Source organism: Leptodactylus fuscus, chromosome 2 (genome assembly GCF_031893055.1).
Source record: "Leptodactylus fuscus isolate aLepFus1 chromosome 2, aLepFus1.hap2, whole genome shotgun sequence".
NCBI classification, from domain to species: domain Eukaryota; kingdom Metazoa; phylum Chordata; class Amphibia; order Anura; family Leptodactylidae; genus Leptodactylus; species Leptodactylus fuscus.
The window spans coordinates 136,785,801-136,802,467 of NC_134266.1; the positions used below are offsets into that span (position 1 = coordinate 136,785,801).

The following is a 16,667-nucleotide window of genomic DNA, read 5'->3' on the forward strand; positions in this document are numbered from 1 at the left end:
GTCCTCTAATAGTTTCAGCCTTAAATATCTTTAGACCACCACTATGGCACTAAATCCCAAGTGTGTGTGTTTTTTTTGCTACCACTGAACGTTGCAGAGGTATTCTGCTATTATTTCCAGCTACCATTTCAAGGGTCAAGGTGACTGTCTTCAGTGCCCAAGGCCTAGTTCAGCGTCACTGCTGAAAACAAGAGCTCCAATACCTCAGGAACACGGGGTGCAAATGAAAAAAATAAAAACACTGAAGAATTTGGCGTAGCTGCAGCACTGTGGATGGGGTAATCTATAATAACTACATGAACCCATGATAACTGTATGTACGATAAATGTTTATACACCAAACTTCTGGATTTACAGAGAAAAATGAACTAAAAGCCAACTAAGTATTAGTTTAATTCAAGTAAATATATCCTGCATTTCACACCAGCACAGGTGACAGTCACAATTTATTAAAGATAATGAATGACCAAGAGATTATTAGTGTTACTGGTGAGAAAGTGGAAACCAGATGCAGAATTGCACCACCATCCTATAGTGGTAAAATGAGATTATTCAGGCTACCACAAAGAGGCACATGCATACCCTTAAAGAGGATTTGTCAAGTAGAAAATGCACAATAACATACACAATATGATTCTTGCTGTTCCCCTGATGAACTTTGTGTTTTTCATTTTGCAATCCGCCCACCCATTCAAGAGATATAACTCCTAGAAGGTTATATGTAAACCAGCTCTGATTCTCCAAGTGAACCTTTTGTCTTTTCATAGAAAGACAGAATTCCCACCTACTTGGAGAATCAGAATTGATTTACATACAATCTTCAAGAGTCCATATCTTTTGAATGGGTGGACGGATTTTAAAAGTAAAAAAACCACACTGATCAGTAGAACGGTAAGAATCAATGTATTTTGTTTAGCATTTTCTACTTGGTGACAGATTCACTTTAAGGTTGCTTGCACACTCTTTGGGTAGCAATAATTCAATCTTACATAGTATTCCTGAAAGTACAGACCATAATTCACTAGGAGTTAGTATCAAAGTGCTTAAGGAAAGTTGAATATCAAGTGGCCATTCTGCCTTTCCATGAATACTGGTCCAAACCTGCCTCTTAAATCCACTTGAAATGCAACATGTTTTGCATGAGTTATTGGCTAGGAAATTTAAGATAATAAAATATTTCAAGAGGCAGGTAATGCTATAAGGCACTCAGGAGCTTGTGCTGCCAGTACCAAGTACCCAACTTCAACAAGAACAAATGGTTGAGATCTGGCACATAGCTCCTGATAAAACAATGTCCACAGGAGCAAAAAGTAAAAGCCATGTTTCAAAAATATCACAGTTACTGCTGAGAGATCTATGAAAGTAGCACAAATGACGGCTTCAGCCTCATCACCACTATCCACTGCCTTTAGCCATTTCACTTATTTATTCTTTTTTTTTTTTTATAACTTTAAATAGCACTAAATTTTTCATCAAACAGGAAAAAAAAATAGATATACAACTGACTCTGCTCCTCTTCCCCCTGCACAAAAGGAACAGATGTTCAACGCATTCAATCCAAATGCATTTCACATACCAAAAGTCCATTTTAAATCGAAAACAAAAAGAAAAATATATATTTTTATACCTTATGAACTAGAGAAAGATCAGTGGCAGAGGAAAGTATGAGCTTTACATACAGACCTCGCAAAAAGCAGCATAAGGTTGAACATGGGTTTAAACCACAGCTTTCTCTGCATGAACAAAGCATAAGTTTAAGAGGAGAGGGAGAGAAACGTTTCTAATAAACCATGAATAATTTGACTTCCTCATGAATTGCTGCTTCCCTATTATCCCTTCTCCACAAATGGAACAAAGTCGTGGAGATGGGATTCTCCGATTGTCCTAAGGATTCGAGCTCACAGCTGAAATCCCTCCATAGGAGCTTCTGTTTGCTGGAATATGTACTGTTGCTGAGAATTATCCACAGATGGAACAAGTTGAGGGTCCTCCTCCTCCACTCCAAAGTAATGTTCAATCAATTCAAAAGCTTTCTGATAAATTTCCTGATTCTCATGGCTCTGCAGGAACTCGATTTTATCCAAACCTATAGTGAAAAAAAACATCCACATTAAAAAGAAAATAAATGATAATTTCTGCTCATTTTGTAACATGCATACATTATATGAAGGAAGTCTGTCAACAGAATCCAGCATATCAACCTAGACCTGCAGACAGATAGGTTAGGGTCATCGGAATCAAACTGTGTTTTCCACTTGTCATTTGGTACCTCTGTTGCTGAGATATTGCCATTTTTGTAAACATGCAAATGAACCATTTGAAGCAACAAGGGCATTGCCACTCCTTTTTAGATAAACAGTAGATTTAAAGAGTTCATTTGCACATTGACAAACCATTGATATCTCAGGATGTGACTGTGTATAGCACACGTATTACATATATAACTAACATTACAAAATTTGCCCCCCAACTTTCCCTGAGATTGGAAAGGCAAATCTGAATAGTTATTCTCAGATAAAGGAGTAGGGAAATGTTTTACCATAGAAATAGCCCTTTAGTAGAATTGCTATTTCACATGTATCGTTAGGCTATGATCAAATGGTGGAAAATATAGAGTAAATTGTGACAGACATCCCCCTTAGATCCCTCTCCATTTTCCATAGAATTTGTAAATTGGCTACATCATCAACTACATAAAAGGTAAAAAACTAAAACTTCAATCTCACCATAAGCCTCCTCAATCAGTCCACAGTAATTGTTTATGCCAGAACCCCCTTGTTTTGCCTCTTGTTCCCCAAGCCGGAGAATATTTTCTAGTCCATTCAGAGCAACTTGTACGATTTTTGAATCCATTACAGTCAGGAGATCACACAGTGGTTTAATGCAGCCCAGGTCCACCAGGTATCTAAAAGAAATTATCCCTATTTAGACAAACTTAAAAAAAACGTGTACATGTTGTATTCATGATCAGACATGTATATACAATTTCTATAATCACCTAATTTGCTCTGATGTACCCCCAGAGGTGGCATTTGTGATGGCCCACGCAGCTTCTTTTCGTGTACGAAATTCAGCTTTTTGTAAGATCTCAATCAAAACTGGAAATATATTGGCATCGGCAACAGCCTGGAAACAAAAATATAATTTTCTATGAATAAGAATGAAGACAACAAAGTTATTTTCCCACGCAGCAAACAAGCAAAAGTTTGTGCAAGTTCAATATTGAGCACAGGCTAACTCACACCTATGTGCCCTTGGGATGGCCATAAAATTCTGATAGAGAAAGCGTTGCATATCACGTGACAAAATCTACTTTCCCTCTGATCCACCCATACACATGAATGCAGAGCCAAGCGTGCATATACTCTTTAGGGTATGTTCACATGTCGGAAACTTTTTTCGCCATGTGAACCTTCCGTGCGGCTAGCCGTGGTGGGATGCCGATGCAGCGTACTGGCATTCTGTCGTAGCATCCTGCTCCTGATTAGGCCCAAATGAATGGGCCTAATTGGGAGTGTGTCTTGAGCCGTGGAATCCGTGGATAGATAGGGAATGTCGCTTCTTTTTCCCGCTAGCTAGTGGGAAAAAAAGCTAGCAGATCCCATTGAAGTGAATAGGAGCCTTTTTTGCAGGCGGATTTTGAGGCGGATTCCACGTCAAAATCCACTGGCAAAAAACTCTGTGTGGACAGACCCGAACAGGGTAGGGGTATAAACTATCACCAGATAACTCTGGCAGTAGTTTCTCTCCCACGGGAACTACAGACTAAGCATTTTGAACATAAACACATCTGGTGTAAAAAGTAAAATGGGACACCCCATACACATCTGATAGTTGGCCAGTCCTGCTGAAAATAGATGTGGCCATCTTTATTGCCAGTTGCTACAAAAGGTTGGAGGGAAACAATCTAAATGGAATTACTTTTTTCCAACTATGTCGTGAAATAATTCTCTCTCTGACATCAACAGTGGATAGAATGGGAATTCTCTGTAGTATAAACAAAGCTATTTTTGTAGTACTAATATGATGAACTGCAAGTCTATACGCAAAGACAAAATGATTGGTGAATAACTGCTAAAAATCAGAACAGGCGAGAAGAGTAAAAACCCAACAGATGCAAACAAAACCACAGCAGTCAGTGTTAATGAAGGCTTCAATAATTGCATTAGTGCCCTGTGTGGCATTATTTTACAGAATAATCTTATTAAAAGGGAAAAAGAATTGAAGATCAACTCAAGAATTTTACAATATCACTTACGGACATTACCTGTATTTGGGCTCTATTCCCAGCAGTGATATTAGAGATGGTCCAGCAAGCCTCTTTGCGGATAGACTCCTTTGGGCTACTCAGAAGGTGTAATAGACAAGGTAGAGCAGAGCAGTTTAAGATAACCTGCAGAAAAAAAATGCAATAATCCAGGGTCACTTAAAAGCATAACACCTATTCAGATTGGACATTGCAACCACACAAGGGTAGGAGCGTAAAAATTGCCATGGAGAAGGATAAACCAGGACAACAATACCACAAAGCTAAATTGTGGCCAGCAGAGGTCATAAAGAATCAGAAGGCGAGACAGAAAAAAGAAATGGAATGGACTACGATCAGTGGAGGTGTTAGGAAAAGAAAAGAAGTGCTTCTAGTACACTGGAAATAATGTAGAACTGCACTTTTAGCAAGCAAAGAGATAGAATATTGGGAAAAGGGTCATGAAAACATAAGGCTTTATCTTATGGAATAGACACCGCATTCTTATGTATTAGGTGATAAAAGTTATTGTAGGCCCAATTAATTTTTATTTTTTTTTAAGTCCCCTCTCTTCTAAGTACTCCATTGATGTAAGTTATGCCACATATGCAATCTTGCTATCTTGATAAATCTGATGTACCGTATATGCTCGATTATAAGCCGACCCGAATATAAGCAGAGACCCCTAATTTTACCACAAAAAACTGGGAAAACTTATTGACAAGTATAAGCCGAAGGGGAGGGGGGGGGATGCAGCAGCTACTGGAAAATTTAAAAAATTAAAGTGGTTGAAGTTTTTGGGTGCAGTAGTTGCTGGGTGCTGGGAAAGGGGAAGGGGTGTTTTGGTTGTGTGTCTGCCCCTTCCCTGAGCTTGAGGACTGGGGGGGTTCCCCCCCAATTGGAACTCAGCCTGGCTGAATATAGGGTATCTGAATTGCTCCTATTAACCCCTTCCCGACGGAATAGGAGCACTGCAGATACCCTATATTCAGTAGACTGGGCACTTTCAAACACAGGGTTACCTAATGTGTATGTGTTTCACAGTAATTTTCTACTTTGAGGGCAGGTTCACACCAGCGCCCAATCTCCGTTATGCAGGTTTCAAAAGTGTCCGCTGGTGAGAGTCTTCTACTCTCCCCGCAGCAAAACGTTTTTTTGTTTTTTTTAAACCAGACACAAAGTTGGACATGCAGGACTTTGTTTCCGGTAAAAAAAAAAATGGTTTCACCGCGGAGAGCAGAAGATGGTCATGGGCGCTCACCAGCGGACACTGACGGTTTCCGTCTTCTGCTGACAGAAAACAGAAACCTGCATAACAGAGATCGGCTGCTGTGAACCCACCCTTATATGTATTCTAGGGAGAGGAGTGATTTACAACATTTATTTTATTTTTATTACATTTTTTTAAAACTATTTTTTTTCACTATTTTATTAGCCCCCCCCCTAGGGGACTTGAACCTGCAATCATTTGGTTGCAAGTCCCATAGACTGCAATACAAGTGTATTGCAGTCTATGGGAGATTCTATACATTACTATTGCGGAGGGTCATAGAGGCTCCTGGCTGTAATCGGAACAGGTCGGCTCCTGTGAGCTCGTCACGCAGGAGCCGGCCTGCAACTTTAAAGGTATGGGGCCAGTGGGGACCGGCCCCGGGGATAACTTTAAACTTTTTTGGGGAAGGAGGCGACATCTCCTGAGGGCATCTCGGCTGTTAACTCTTACAGCGGAGATGCTGAAGCTCGTGCCTGCGATCTCTGTTTGCACGCATAAGTTTCAGTATTACCGCTGTAAGCGTTACAGCGGAGGTGCCGGCTGCTATGGCGACCGCTCCGCAGAGCACTGCCATTACACTTACAGACCCGGCATCCGGATCCGGCATACAGACATTGGGGCAGGTGCCGGAGCCCGCAGGAGCCTGGCGATACTGTACATTTCAAACTGCGGTACTTACGGTACTTCTGCTAGCACGCCGGTGCGACCTGAGCTTACATGGCCACGTCACCAGGCGTGTGCTGGAGCTGTGGGGGGGGGCAGGGTCTGTGTTCCTACTGTAATGACTCTAGCATAAGCCGAGGAGCACTTTTTCAGCACAAAAACTTTGCTGAAAAACTCGGCTTATACTCAAGTATATACAGTAATTTAGATCTAACTGACCTACTTTCACTCAAGATACTTTTAACAAATGTGTCCCCAGTCTGTTACCTGTGTCTGAATGTCATCTCCTGTGACAATGTTTCCTACAGCTCTCAGGGCAGGTGAAGCTACTTTGTAATCGTTGTGCCTTAGAAAAAAATAAATAAATAAAATAGAGAAAGTAGATATTAAAGGAAAAATAGGTGGGTAAAATGTCACTGAAAATAATATTACAAGTTATTAAAGGTTAAGAGTTACAGTTTGATACCAGTACACCCATACACCTAACAAACAGTACAAAAGTGAGAGACCTAAGCAGGCCCATTCCTTCACGTAAGGCATGAAGGTGGTCTCTACACAACACTATCAGACATGACAAAAAAAAGATGAATTTGGTCTGGTCTCACACATATATATATATATATATATATATATATATATATATATATATATATATATATATATATATATATATATATATATATATATATATATTTTCAATGAGTGACACTAGAGTACAAACTCACATAAGCTATTTTTGTAGGTAATGTAGTGGCTAACCACTTCATGACCAGGCCATTTTCCCGGATTCATAACCAGACACATCTTCAGGTTTTTTTTAGCACACATGGTTTCAAAAAAACTACAACAATTATTTCAATAATTAAAAAATGCCATGACTTTTTTTTTTGACGATTCATAAGGTTTTAATAACTAATAACCTGCTGATAGGATAAAATGGTAATTCACAGGAAGTGCAAAAGTAACCCAACAGGCAATAAACACACTGAGGATACATGAGTATATATATATAAATAGATCACAATTTCCTGGGCCATGAGACAGTGATGGTAGCCCTCAGCTGAATAACACATGGGTAGTTGAAAAGCAGTTAAACAACACTACAGTACAACAAAAATGCTTCACAACATTAGCCACCAACCAATAATTAATATTTCTTTTAGGTTAGTGCCTAAAAAGAACCAGCTGTTCCAGACTGTTATTGCAAACGATTTGATACTAACATGAGGAGTTCCACCAGCCTGCGGCAGACCCCTGAATCAATCACAGCTTGGATCTTCTCATTAGGACCATCAGAGAGATATGAGAGTGCCCAGCAAGCATCTGCCAACAAGTCTGAGTCACTGGTGAACAGAAGCCGTGATAGCACAGGAAGACACTGAGACACCTGCAAAGAACAGAATGATGAGACAACAAAAAACATATGCATGAAATATTGTGAGACGTGTCAGAAACATAGGTGGAATTTCTTAATGCTGGGGAATCGTGAGATGGTCTTAAAAGGAGTCTATTACCACAGAAATTGCTTTAAACCGCATATATGGTTTTGTAGGGGGACTTTCGTCATATAGTGAACACACCTTTATATGTCAAAGTACAATCTTGCTGCCAATATCATCAACATTTAATCTGCATGCAACCAACCTATTTGGTGCACTGGGGGTTTGGCTGTCTCCACTAGAGCACCTGTGGTTGCCATATACTGGGCCCTGGCCATCTTTATTTTACAGGATAGTACTGGATGGTGCCTACTAGCAAAAATAACCTTGGTCACGTCCCAGAAGCACAAACAGCTAATTTGCTTAAAAATTAAACATTTGATTTTCTCTGCAGCAAGACTGCACTTTGAAAAAAAAGGTATGTTTGTTTGCCATTACCTAGCCATACAATAGCATATAAGCATATTAGAAGTAATTTGGTGGTAGAAGATTCTCTATAAGATTGGTAAGCGCTGGCAGCACCAGCAATATTAAAAGGCGGTGTACACCAGAATAAAATATACGCAAGTCATTATATAAGTTACTGTAAGACTGACTGGATGCCGAATTTCATCACCACCATAGGCCCCTGACCAATCAGCTGTTTGAAGAGGTTACATTTGTACAATGTCTGTGCTTGTTATCATAGCTCAACCCATTCACTTGAATGCGACAGCACTGAGATAAGACCATATGACTGATGAACGTGAAGGAGCGCCGCTTTACACAGCTGGTCTGCAAATGTCTCAGGTGTCGACCTACACTGATCTTCAATTGATAATGGGATAAGGTCATTAATTTAAAAGTCTAAAGGAAGCCACTTTAAAATATACTCCCATTTTTTAAAACAACAATGAATAAAAACCTTGTCAAAGTCTGGAGGTGGGTTCTTTCCACGACAAAGGTTAGACAAGGCCCACACAGCATTTCTGGTCATGGTGAGGCGGCTTGACTTGGTGAGAAGACTGGAGGAAAAAAAAACAAAAAAACAACGATGTAGTAAATATTGCCATCCAAATAATATTACCATGTAATTTTACTTAGTAATTGTAGTAACATTTGCAGATTATCAACAGCGTTCTTATATACAGGAGTCACTTCTGACTTAGCTGTGTAAAATACTTACTTAAGAAGGGGAGGGAGGATGTCACAGCTCAGCACAAAGTCTCGGCACACTGAGCTGTCACCAGCAATGTTACCTAGGGCCCACACCGCCTGCAGGAACCCACAATATGTTACAGCTTTTTGCCGAAACTTACAAGCAGTAAAACTAAACAAGGCACAGAAAAACATGGAGAGAAAATCTAGGAATGGTGTTCAAACCTGCTCCTGAACATCTTCATAGTCAGAATTTAGCAACTGGATAAAGATTGGCACGGCTCCGGCTTCAATCACAATCTTCGTTTGTTGTGAAGTGCCTGAGGCAATGTTTGTCAATGCCCAAGCTGCTTCAAACTGTTACATAAGATGGTAAATATCAGTTCTGAGAGGCTTACTATCCAACAATCAGCTTTTCTCTAGTAACATACATACTTGTAGTGTATAGTTGTCACTCCTTTTGAGGAATTCCACAAACCGCTCTACCACACCAGGAGCATTGATCACTTCATCTATTGGGGGGTTTGGCTCTAAAACAAAGTAGTGACAAATTAGATAACGCTACCAGGATAATCATCTACAAATTACAAGAATCCTATATAGACGAGGCAGACAGAAGTTTACATCCTGAAACAATGCCTTCAGTAAATTCTAACATACCTTTAGATAGAAGTTTTCGAAATTTCTGTGTTGTAGCCAACTGTAGGTCAGGATCATCAGAAAGTAATAGGCCAACCATTTCACGAGTAATTACTCCATCCTATGAATGGATATAATGAAATTTACAGTATAATCTGGAAAGTACTGGATTAGGCACATATTCAAGATAACTATGGGTTATTAGTTTAAAAAAAAAAAAAAAAATAGGCTACAGTCATGACAGACTATGTTAACTGGCGGCAATGGCCCAATTACAGATTTCTAGGCTGAAGTAATTTTACTGTATTTCATCCATGAATATTCCTTGTATTAAACATACCCCAACATTGGTGGAGCTCACATAAGAGTCCATCAAAGGACCATCAAACATGGACGCATCTTCTGAAACCAACTCCACATTGCGCCGCTTGAAAAGCTACAAAGAAGAAAAAAAAAAATACAAAAACAAAGTTTCATCTATAAACTATACTTGAGCTAAACACACATTTTATTGTAATACTCTGAATAGTACATGAGCATCTATATTTATTCTAATAAATAAAACTGTTAGTGAATGGTTAACTCTGCATCTCTCTCCACCTAATACTTTTACTACTGGAGAAAAACAAGGTTCTGAACAATAACAATGTGGTTCACCCTCTAAGAATTCCTAAATTTGTAATATTCTCACATAGCAACCACTTGCTTTTATGTTTAAGAAACAACAAGGCATGACACCTCACGACTACAACCTTTATTCATATGCCCTGTAAGGACAAATTCATTCCCCAGCTCAGGACCCCACCTCCGATTCGAACAAAGTGCCGTTCTGTCAGCCCAGCTCATAAATGCATTACATAGCCTGTTAAGCATGCAATGATCGCTGGGTCATCATCTTTTTTAAACAGGGTTTTATTTATGAGACAACGCCTACAAAGGTCAAATTTCTTTCCACAAACAGCCACTTTTGTCCACAGGTTAGGTGTAGTACTGCAGTTCAGAAACATTAAGTTCAACGAGCTGAGATGCAATAGGCACAAACTGTAGACAGATGTTGCGCTGTTTGTGGAAGAAAGCAACCAAGCTTTTATAATACTAGTCAATCTCTTAGATTGTTCTTGACCAGCAATCTGTGGGACATGTTCCAACAATTTCCCTTGAAAAAGGTGAACAGAAACAGATACTTCACATACTCAGATGATCAGTAAATTGCCTCTTCTAATTTAGACTATACATGTAAAGAGGAACTCTCACGTCCTCAGGCAACATGCGGTGTAATACACTGCTAGAAAGCTGACAGCGCGCTGATTTCAGCGCACTATCGGCTTTCCCGTTCTGTGCCCCCACTGAAGAGCTATCGGTGGCATTACCGTAGCTCTTCAGTGTCCATCAGGAGACCTGAACAAAGGAGAGGCAGGACGCCTGGAAAACCCCCATTGTCTATAATGGGATCTGCCAGGTGTCCGTTGTTTTGAAACTGAAAACAGCGGAGAAGAAAGTTCTGGACAGAGGATGAAGACAGGTATTTTGCTCAACATTCTCAGATGTGTCAGGCCCCCATACACATGATGATAGGTTTACACTAGTGCTGAAACACCATTGTTCTTGTCTGTTGGAGAACCAGAACAATGGCAAGGTGAATTGCTAAAATAGCAGTAACATACAAAGCCTATAATGGGTGTTTGTTGTTTTAAAACTGAAAGCAACAGAAAAAAAAATTCCAGATGGTCAGTTAAACCCATCAAAATCCATCTTGAATAACAAATGTCATCCTTCTGGAATCAGTGAAAAATATTTGTCACAGAGCTTGTTATATGTTTGAAATTTCACAGTGCATGTAATGGTTTGTACCAATCTGTAACATTTGTCACTATCCAGAGGATAGATGATAAATGTTTGTAGGGAACGCCTACCATTCACCAAAACAAAGGACTCTTATCCTTCCAAACAAGAACTGTACAGGGGGATGGGCAACCATACATGCTACCATTTCACGCAAATTTAAGGGAGGCCCATATACTGTCAAGTACATTTTAGTCTATGGCAGTGAATATTAAAAACAAAAATTCTAACTTGTTGTTCACGTTTCTGTTTGCGTAGTTGGATTCCTTCTTCTTCACGTCGTCTGCGCATCTCCTCAGGGTTGAGAGCTTTGTTTTTATAGCTTTTCATGCGACTGTTGTCCTTCCCGGGGCTCGCTATGGAATCTGAAGTCAGAAGTTACAGTTATCAGCATCTTATACTTTTAATTAATTCAACAATTTCTCACTGTAATACTAAATATGGTATGGCCACTTCCTTTGTCAGTTAGCCATTTTGCCAAAATTACACAACACACATTATATACTGATATATTAGAAGTTTTTCAGAAAAGTAAAATGAAACAATATAGGTCTTATCCCTGTTGCTATATACAACCCAGTGATCACAAGATATGAATGATAGAAGTGGTTATGTGACAAAGACTCCTCAACATTGAAATTACAACACCAAAAAGGCGAAGATTTCAAATTATGAACATCACAGGATTACTAGAAATATGCAAAAATATATATTTCTTATGACTACTATGTCATGCTGAATGCACTTGGTCATGGAAATAATCAAGATAGTCTGCCGGAAGCTCCCTTTACAAATGCCAACCAATGACATCCCAGATGTGTTTGATGGGAGACAAGTCCAGAGATGCTACAGGACATGGCAGTACGTTTAGGACATGCAGTCTGCAAAGTGCAGCCTGGCGCTGTCCTGTTGAAAACCAGTTCCTAGGACACAGGAGAAATGACAGTACCATTATTTCATGAGTATTTCAGTGTAACTCCAAGCTTTTAACTTAGCCTGAAAATGAGGACTCAAGGTCCTGCTACAGTAATTATGTCACCACACCAAAATTCTGGGAGTAGGACTTGTGTAACATTCCCTTCTTCATGGCGTCTTCAGGACAATCTCCGGCTAACAAGGCATCCAAGGCAAAAGTGGGATTCATTGCTAAAGAGGATACACCTCCATTCAAGCCTCTAGTGCCATGTTGCGATGCATCATGAAAACCTTAGAAAGTGGTGGAGTGAGGTCACTGGACCCAGTATTACTCACCTCTCCTGCACTCAGGTTTAACTACAGTCTTCGGAGCTTCTGACTGACATCAAGGACTGCCGAGTCCTCCGATTGAGCCACAGTGTTACATGGTTTTGTGATGCATAGACGCAAGCATTGTGATGCTGCGTGACCACTGAGGCCCAATGACAGGCCTTAGTGGCCCCCAGACAACAGGCAGCAGTGATTTTTTTTTATGTTTTATCATCTCCCCGGGGCTCCGATCATTATACTCAGGGGTGTGAGAAGACACCAAAGTATAATAATAGCAGTTTCAGTTCGGATATGTTTGGTCAGAACGAAACTGCAAATATTGTAATACCTAAACCAAAATAACCAATGTGAACAAAAGCACATTGATTATCCTGCTTGATATTTGGTTATTTTCCAATTAATCGCCCAGACATATTCTGATAGTTTATGTCAACCATCCTTGGCTCAGGATTTGACGTCCAATTCCATTTGCAGAGCACTAGGTGCCATTCTTCCAATCAGTTGATCCGTTTCTGCAGAGATTTACATCCATGCATCTTTTGTCTTTCAAGTTTGTTGCTGTTCTACCAACCATCTGGACACACAACACTTGGCCTAGGCACACAGCGATCTACCAGAGGAACAAACCAAGGTAACTCAGTTTAACAATACAAAAAGGTACTTGGCTTTCACTTACCACATACTTCAGGAAGTCATTCGGGGTGCAGAACTAAGCCTCCAGACTTGAAGAGTGCAGACAAATAGTAGTATTTGAAAGGAGAAGTTCGCATCTCACCGAATCTTCTAAATATATTTCTTTATTCCATCTTCATAAAAGGTATAGTATACAAACAAAATGTGAAAGTAGGAAACACATACAAAAGATCCTGATTAAATGAATCGCTTAGTCTATGACTAAGGGGCGAAATACCCCCGAAACGTGTCAGCGATTCTTTTAATCAGCACCTTTTGTATGTTTTTCCTACTTTCACATTTTGTTTATATACTATACCTTTTATGAAGATGAAATAAAGAAATATATTTAGAGATTCGGTGAGATGCGAACTTCTCCTTTCAAATATCACTCAGTTTAAAGATTCTGTCTCTCAGTTTCTGACAAGAGGTAATAACTGGTACATCGAAATAACATGAGATATCGTACAATCATCTTATACTGCTTGACTCCATATCTGAGTTTTCGTGTGGCTAAAAGATTTTGCTTTCAGTCTGGTTACAGAGCCCAGCCTCAAAATCAAATACATTTCTTAAAGCTAGGTTACAGTTATTCATATTGCATAATTTGTTACATATCTTGCTGCATATTTACTTTCATAGGAATTCAACCACTAGCTTTTTTGAGAAAATTAAAAGGAGATTTAGGCTGGGGCCCTATGTAGCGTAAATGCTGCGGTTTGGCCACGACAAAAACTGCAGTGTCTTACAGTCCCTGCAACGTGGATAGAATTCTAGAAAATCCCATCCAAACAATGTGAAAAAGTACACACAGATATGCTGCAATTTCCAAAACAGTCACGGTTTGGGAAATCGCAGCATGTCAATTATATTCACGGAAATGCCAGTGGTTTCCATATTGGAAAAATTGTGACTCATTGCTGTAGCAGTTTTTGCGTTTAACCCCTTGGTGTTCGCCCGATAACACGAATACCTATGGCAAGTGGGTATTCGATCGACCATCATTAGTCACGACCTATCTTCAGACAGAATGTACCTTGCACACCCCATTGAAATGAATGCGAGGCAAAAAAAAAAACCTGCAACACTTTTAGCAAAAATGGGTGTAGGCCAAAATGAGTGTAGGCCAAGACGGGTGTAGAAATTGAATACATCCCATGGTTTAGAGGACTGCTCAGTTTGCCTAATAGATGCCCAAAAGTAGTAAAAAGGGCAGTAGATATAACGAATACGGTATGGACGCATAATACAGTATTGTTCCAGTGATGTTCGCTTTTAGAGAGATTTATAGCCTGATGGAACATCTGGTCATAGTTTACAACCACCCAGGTACAGTGTGTCTGTGTGACAAAAGCATTTCACTTTTCCTAAAGTTTAGTAAAGCGTAGAACTCTACTTTTATTTCATGAGGGTGACCTTGACAGATCACATTCCTGTACATGTATAGAATTCTAGGTTAGTACTGTAACTCTAAGCAGCATTTAGGGGACATCTACAGCACAAGAGATAGCTCACTTGTTCCACACACAGTTATAAGGGACATTGAAGCAAACCTTTAAATCACTTTTCTCCGGCACTATGTAGTTTACTTTCCACTGCAGAAAGTATACAATTTACGAAGCTGGCTGTCAGCTAATTTCATATCTGCGTTGGGTTCTCCGTACGAGTAAACGCCAAATATTCAGCTTAAAGTTGGTGGAGAGAAAATTCCTGCAAGGATCAATTGAGTAGTCCTTGGACATGTGACTTTCTAGCACCACTTTAGCTCATGTGGTCCTTAACCTAAAGCAAGTACTCAAAGTACTTGGTACAATGTACTTTTTTGCAATGAAAAACTGACAAGGGGAGTTCAAGGCGAACTCCTTTCCCAATCACAAAGGCGTGTGACGCACGCTCTATGGAGGACTATAGAACTGTTATAGAAAACATTGTCATTATTCCCTCAAACCTTACTCAGAAATCCACAACAGTTCCAAAGGGTAGTAAAATTTAATAGAGAGAAAGCTCAATAACCTGCAGTGACAATCCAGGTGACTAGTCACAAACTTGCCCCCTTGTTAACACTAGCATTACCCAGTCAGTAATGACACATCTAAGGACAGGGCCTTCCTACAATATGAAGGAGGGGGTGGGGGTAGCTTTATGATAACACGTATCATGTATTGAAGACACAGGGTGCCCTGACATTCGCCCGTGTATGCTTAGGAGCAGTGATATCATGGGCACTGATGGTCTGAAGTGCTGCCAATTTCACACTACAGTGTACAAAGCTGCCTGCACTATGCAAGGGCGCGAGGGATCAACACACACAGGAAACTTATGTACGTAATAGCACAGCCCCTAGTCAGGCAGCCTCTAGCACCAGGGTAGAATTGCTAAGCCCATTTCTCTCATTCCCGGGGATAGACATGTAGTTAGTGCAGTGCCCTACTAAATAACATTGTTTTATCAGCACATTTCCATTTGCAACATCCTATCTCATCCCGAAATCTCACCCATGCTGCCCCCGGTGTGTCAGGGCCTCTCCCGGCTCCTCTGGGACAATATGTCTGACTAACGGAAGCCTCTGAAAGACAATCTAAGGCGCGGAGCAAATTTGCGTAAGAGAACGTCAGGAAACCCCCCCTGTACGTGCGTATCACAGCGACTTGTACGTGCGTTCCAATTTCTTAAAGCAACAGGGTTCTATTTAGAACCTTCTCTGCACAGTGATGTTTTATTTGCTTCTACAGATGTGAACTCGATGGACGGTTCATTTTGTGCTCTGTGTTCTGGCTGTCAGATGGTTTTACCAGAAGGCGTTACTCTAGTTCTTTAGGATTCGCATCTACTAGTTTTCGCCTCCTATATATGACCCTAACAGGTTTCCGTACCTGCCTCAGCAGACGACTAATATATGCCATCAGGTTTCATAGAACTGACTAAACTACACTATGACAAGCTTAGGTAACAGTACTTATGTTATTTGCTGAAAGGCTGCATTCTTGCATGTTAAAAAAGAAGAAAAATGTGTTTTTTTGCTGCAGCTGCTTGCAGAAATCCTACAGCTTTTTTGCCATGTGGGCAAATAAAATCAGTTCAAAAATGCAAGGCAAACAAACCATGGAAACAATTACATATCCAAATTTAGTATGTCTTTAGAACAAGAAAAGAGGTTAAAAAAAGTATAAAAAACAAAAACTATCACTGATGGGGGAAGTCGTGGAGGGGAGATGAGTAGTATCATATTAAAAACATCAGAAGTTGGGTTAAAGGGAGATCATGCCTGAGGGAAGGACTATGAGCCCCACACTCAATCTCATTGCTTAATCATAACTGAAAACAGTATGGCAGACCTGGATATTGAGCGTATTAATGGCGTTCAAACACTACCAAAGATTGGATGGGTGTCAGAGATGGGAGCATTAATTTTTCCTTGAAGCATTATAGGATCAACTGGTCAAACAACATCAGTCAATGAGAAAGGTCTCCTCCCAGTTAAAGGTACTGTGAATTAGTGCAGCCAGCAGGA

At 40.0% G+C, this 16,667-nt stretch overlaps 1 protein-coding gene across 2 annotated transcripts; it reads right to left on the reverse strand.

The window, feature by feature from the left end:
- Nucleotides 1-375: 375 nt before the first annotated feature.
- Nucleotides 376-15,733, reverse strand: KPNA6 (karyopherin subunit alpha 6). 2 transcript variants are annotated; one of them, XM_075264648.1, is made up of 14 exons: nt 15,652-15,733; nt 11,471-11,604; nt 9,759-9,833; nt 9,419-9,518; nt 9,194-9,288; nt 8,984-9,115; nt 8,787-8,875; nt 8,526-8,625; nt 7,406-7,569; nt 6,450-6,528; nt 4,268-4,393; nt 2,999-3,126; nt 2,727-2,905; nt 376-2,086 (listed from the first exon to the last, which is right to left on the reverse strand). In XM_075264648.1, exons 1-14 carry the CDS (start codon nt 15,653-15,655, stop codon nt 1,899-1,901), a joined length of 1,593 nt encoding a protein of 530 aa, XP_075120749.1. In that variant the 5' UTR covers nt 15,656-15,733; the 3' UTR covers nt 376-1,898. The 2 variants fall into 2 exon arrangements, with proteins under 2 accessions (XP_075120749.1, XP_075120748.1); XM_075264647.1 differs by having other exon boundaries at nt 9,738-9,833.
- Between the last annotated feature and the right edge of the window lie 934 nt (nt 15,734-16,667).

What these genes read in the sequence shown, in the direction of transcription:
- KPNA6 (XM_075264647.1), bottom strand. An exon ending in AACAGAAACGTGAACAACAA is followed by an intron (nt 9,834 to 11,470) that starts GTTAGAATTTTT and finishes TCTTCTTTGTAG; the next exon opens with CTTTTCAAGCGGCGCAATGT. An exon ending in ACTGATTGAGGAGGCTTATG is followed by an intron (nt 2,087 to 2,726) that starts GTGAGATTGAAG and finishes TTTTCACTATAG; the next exon opens with GTTTGGATAAAATCGAGTTC.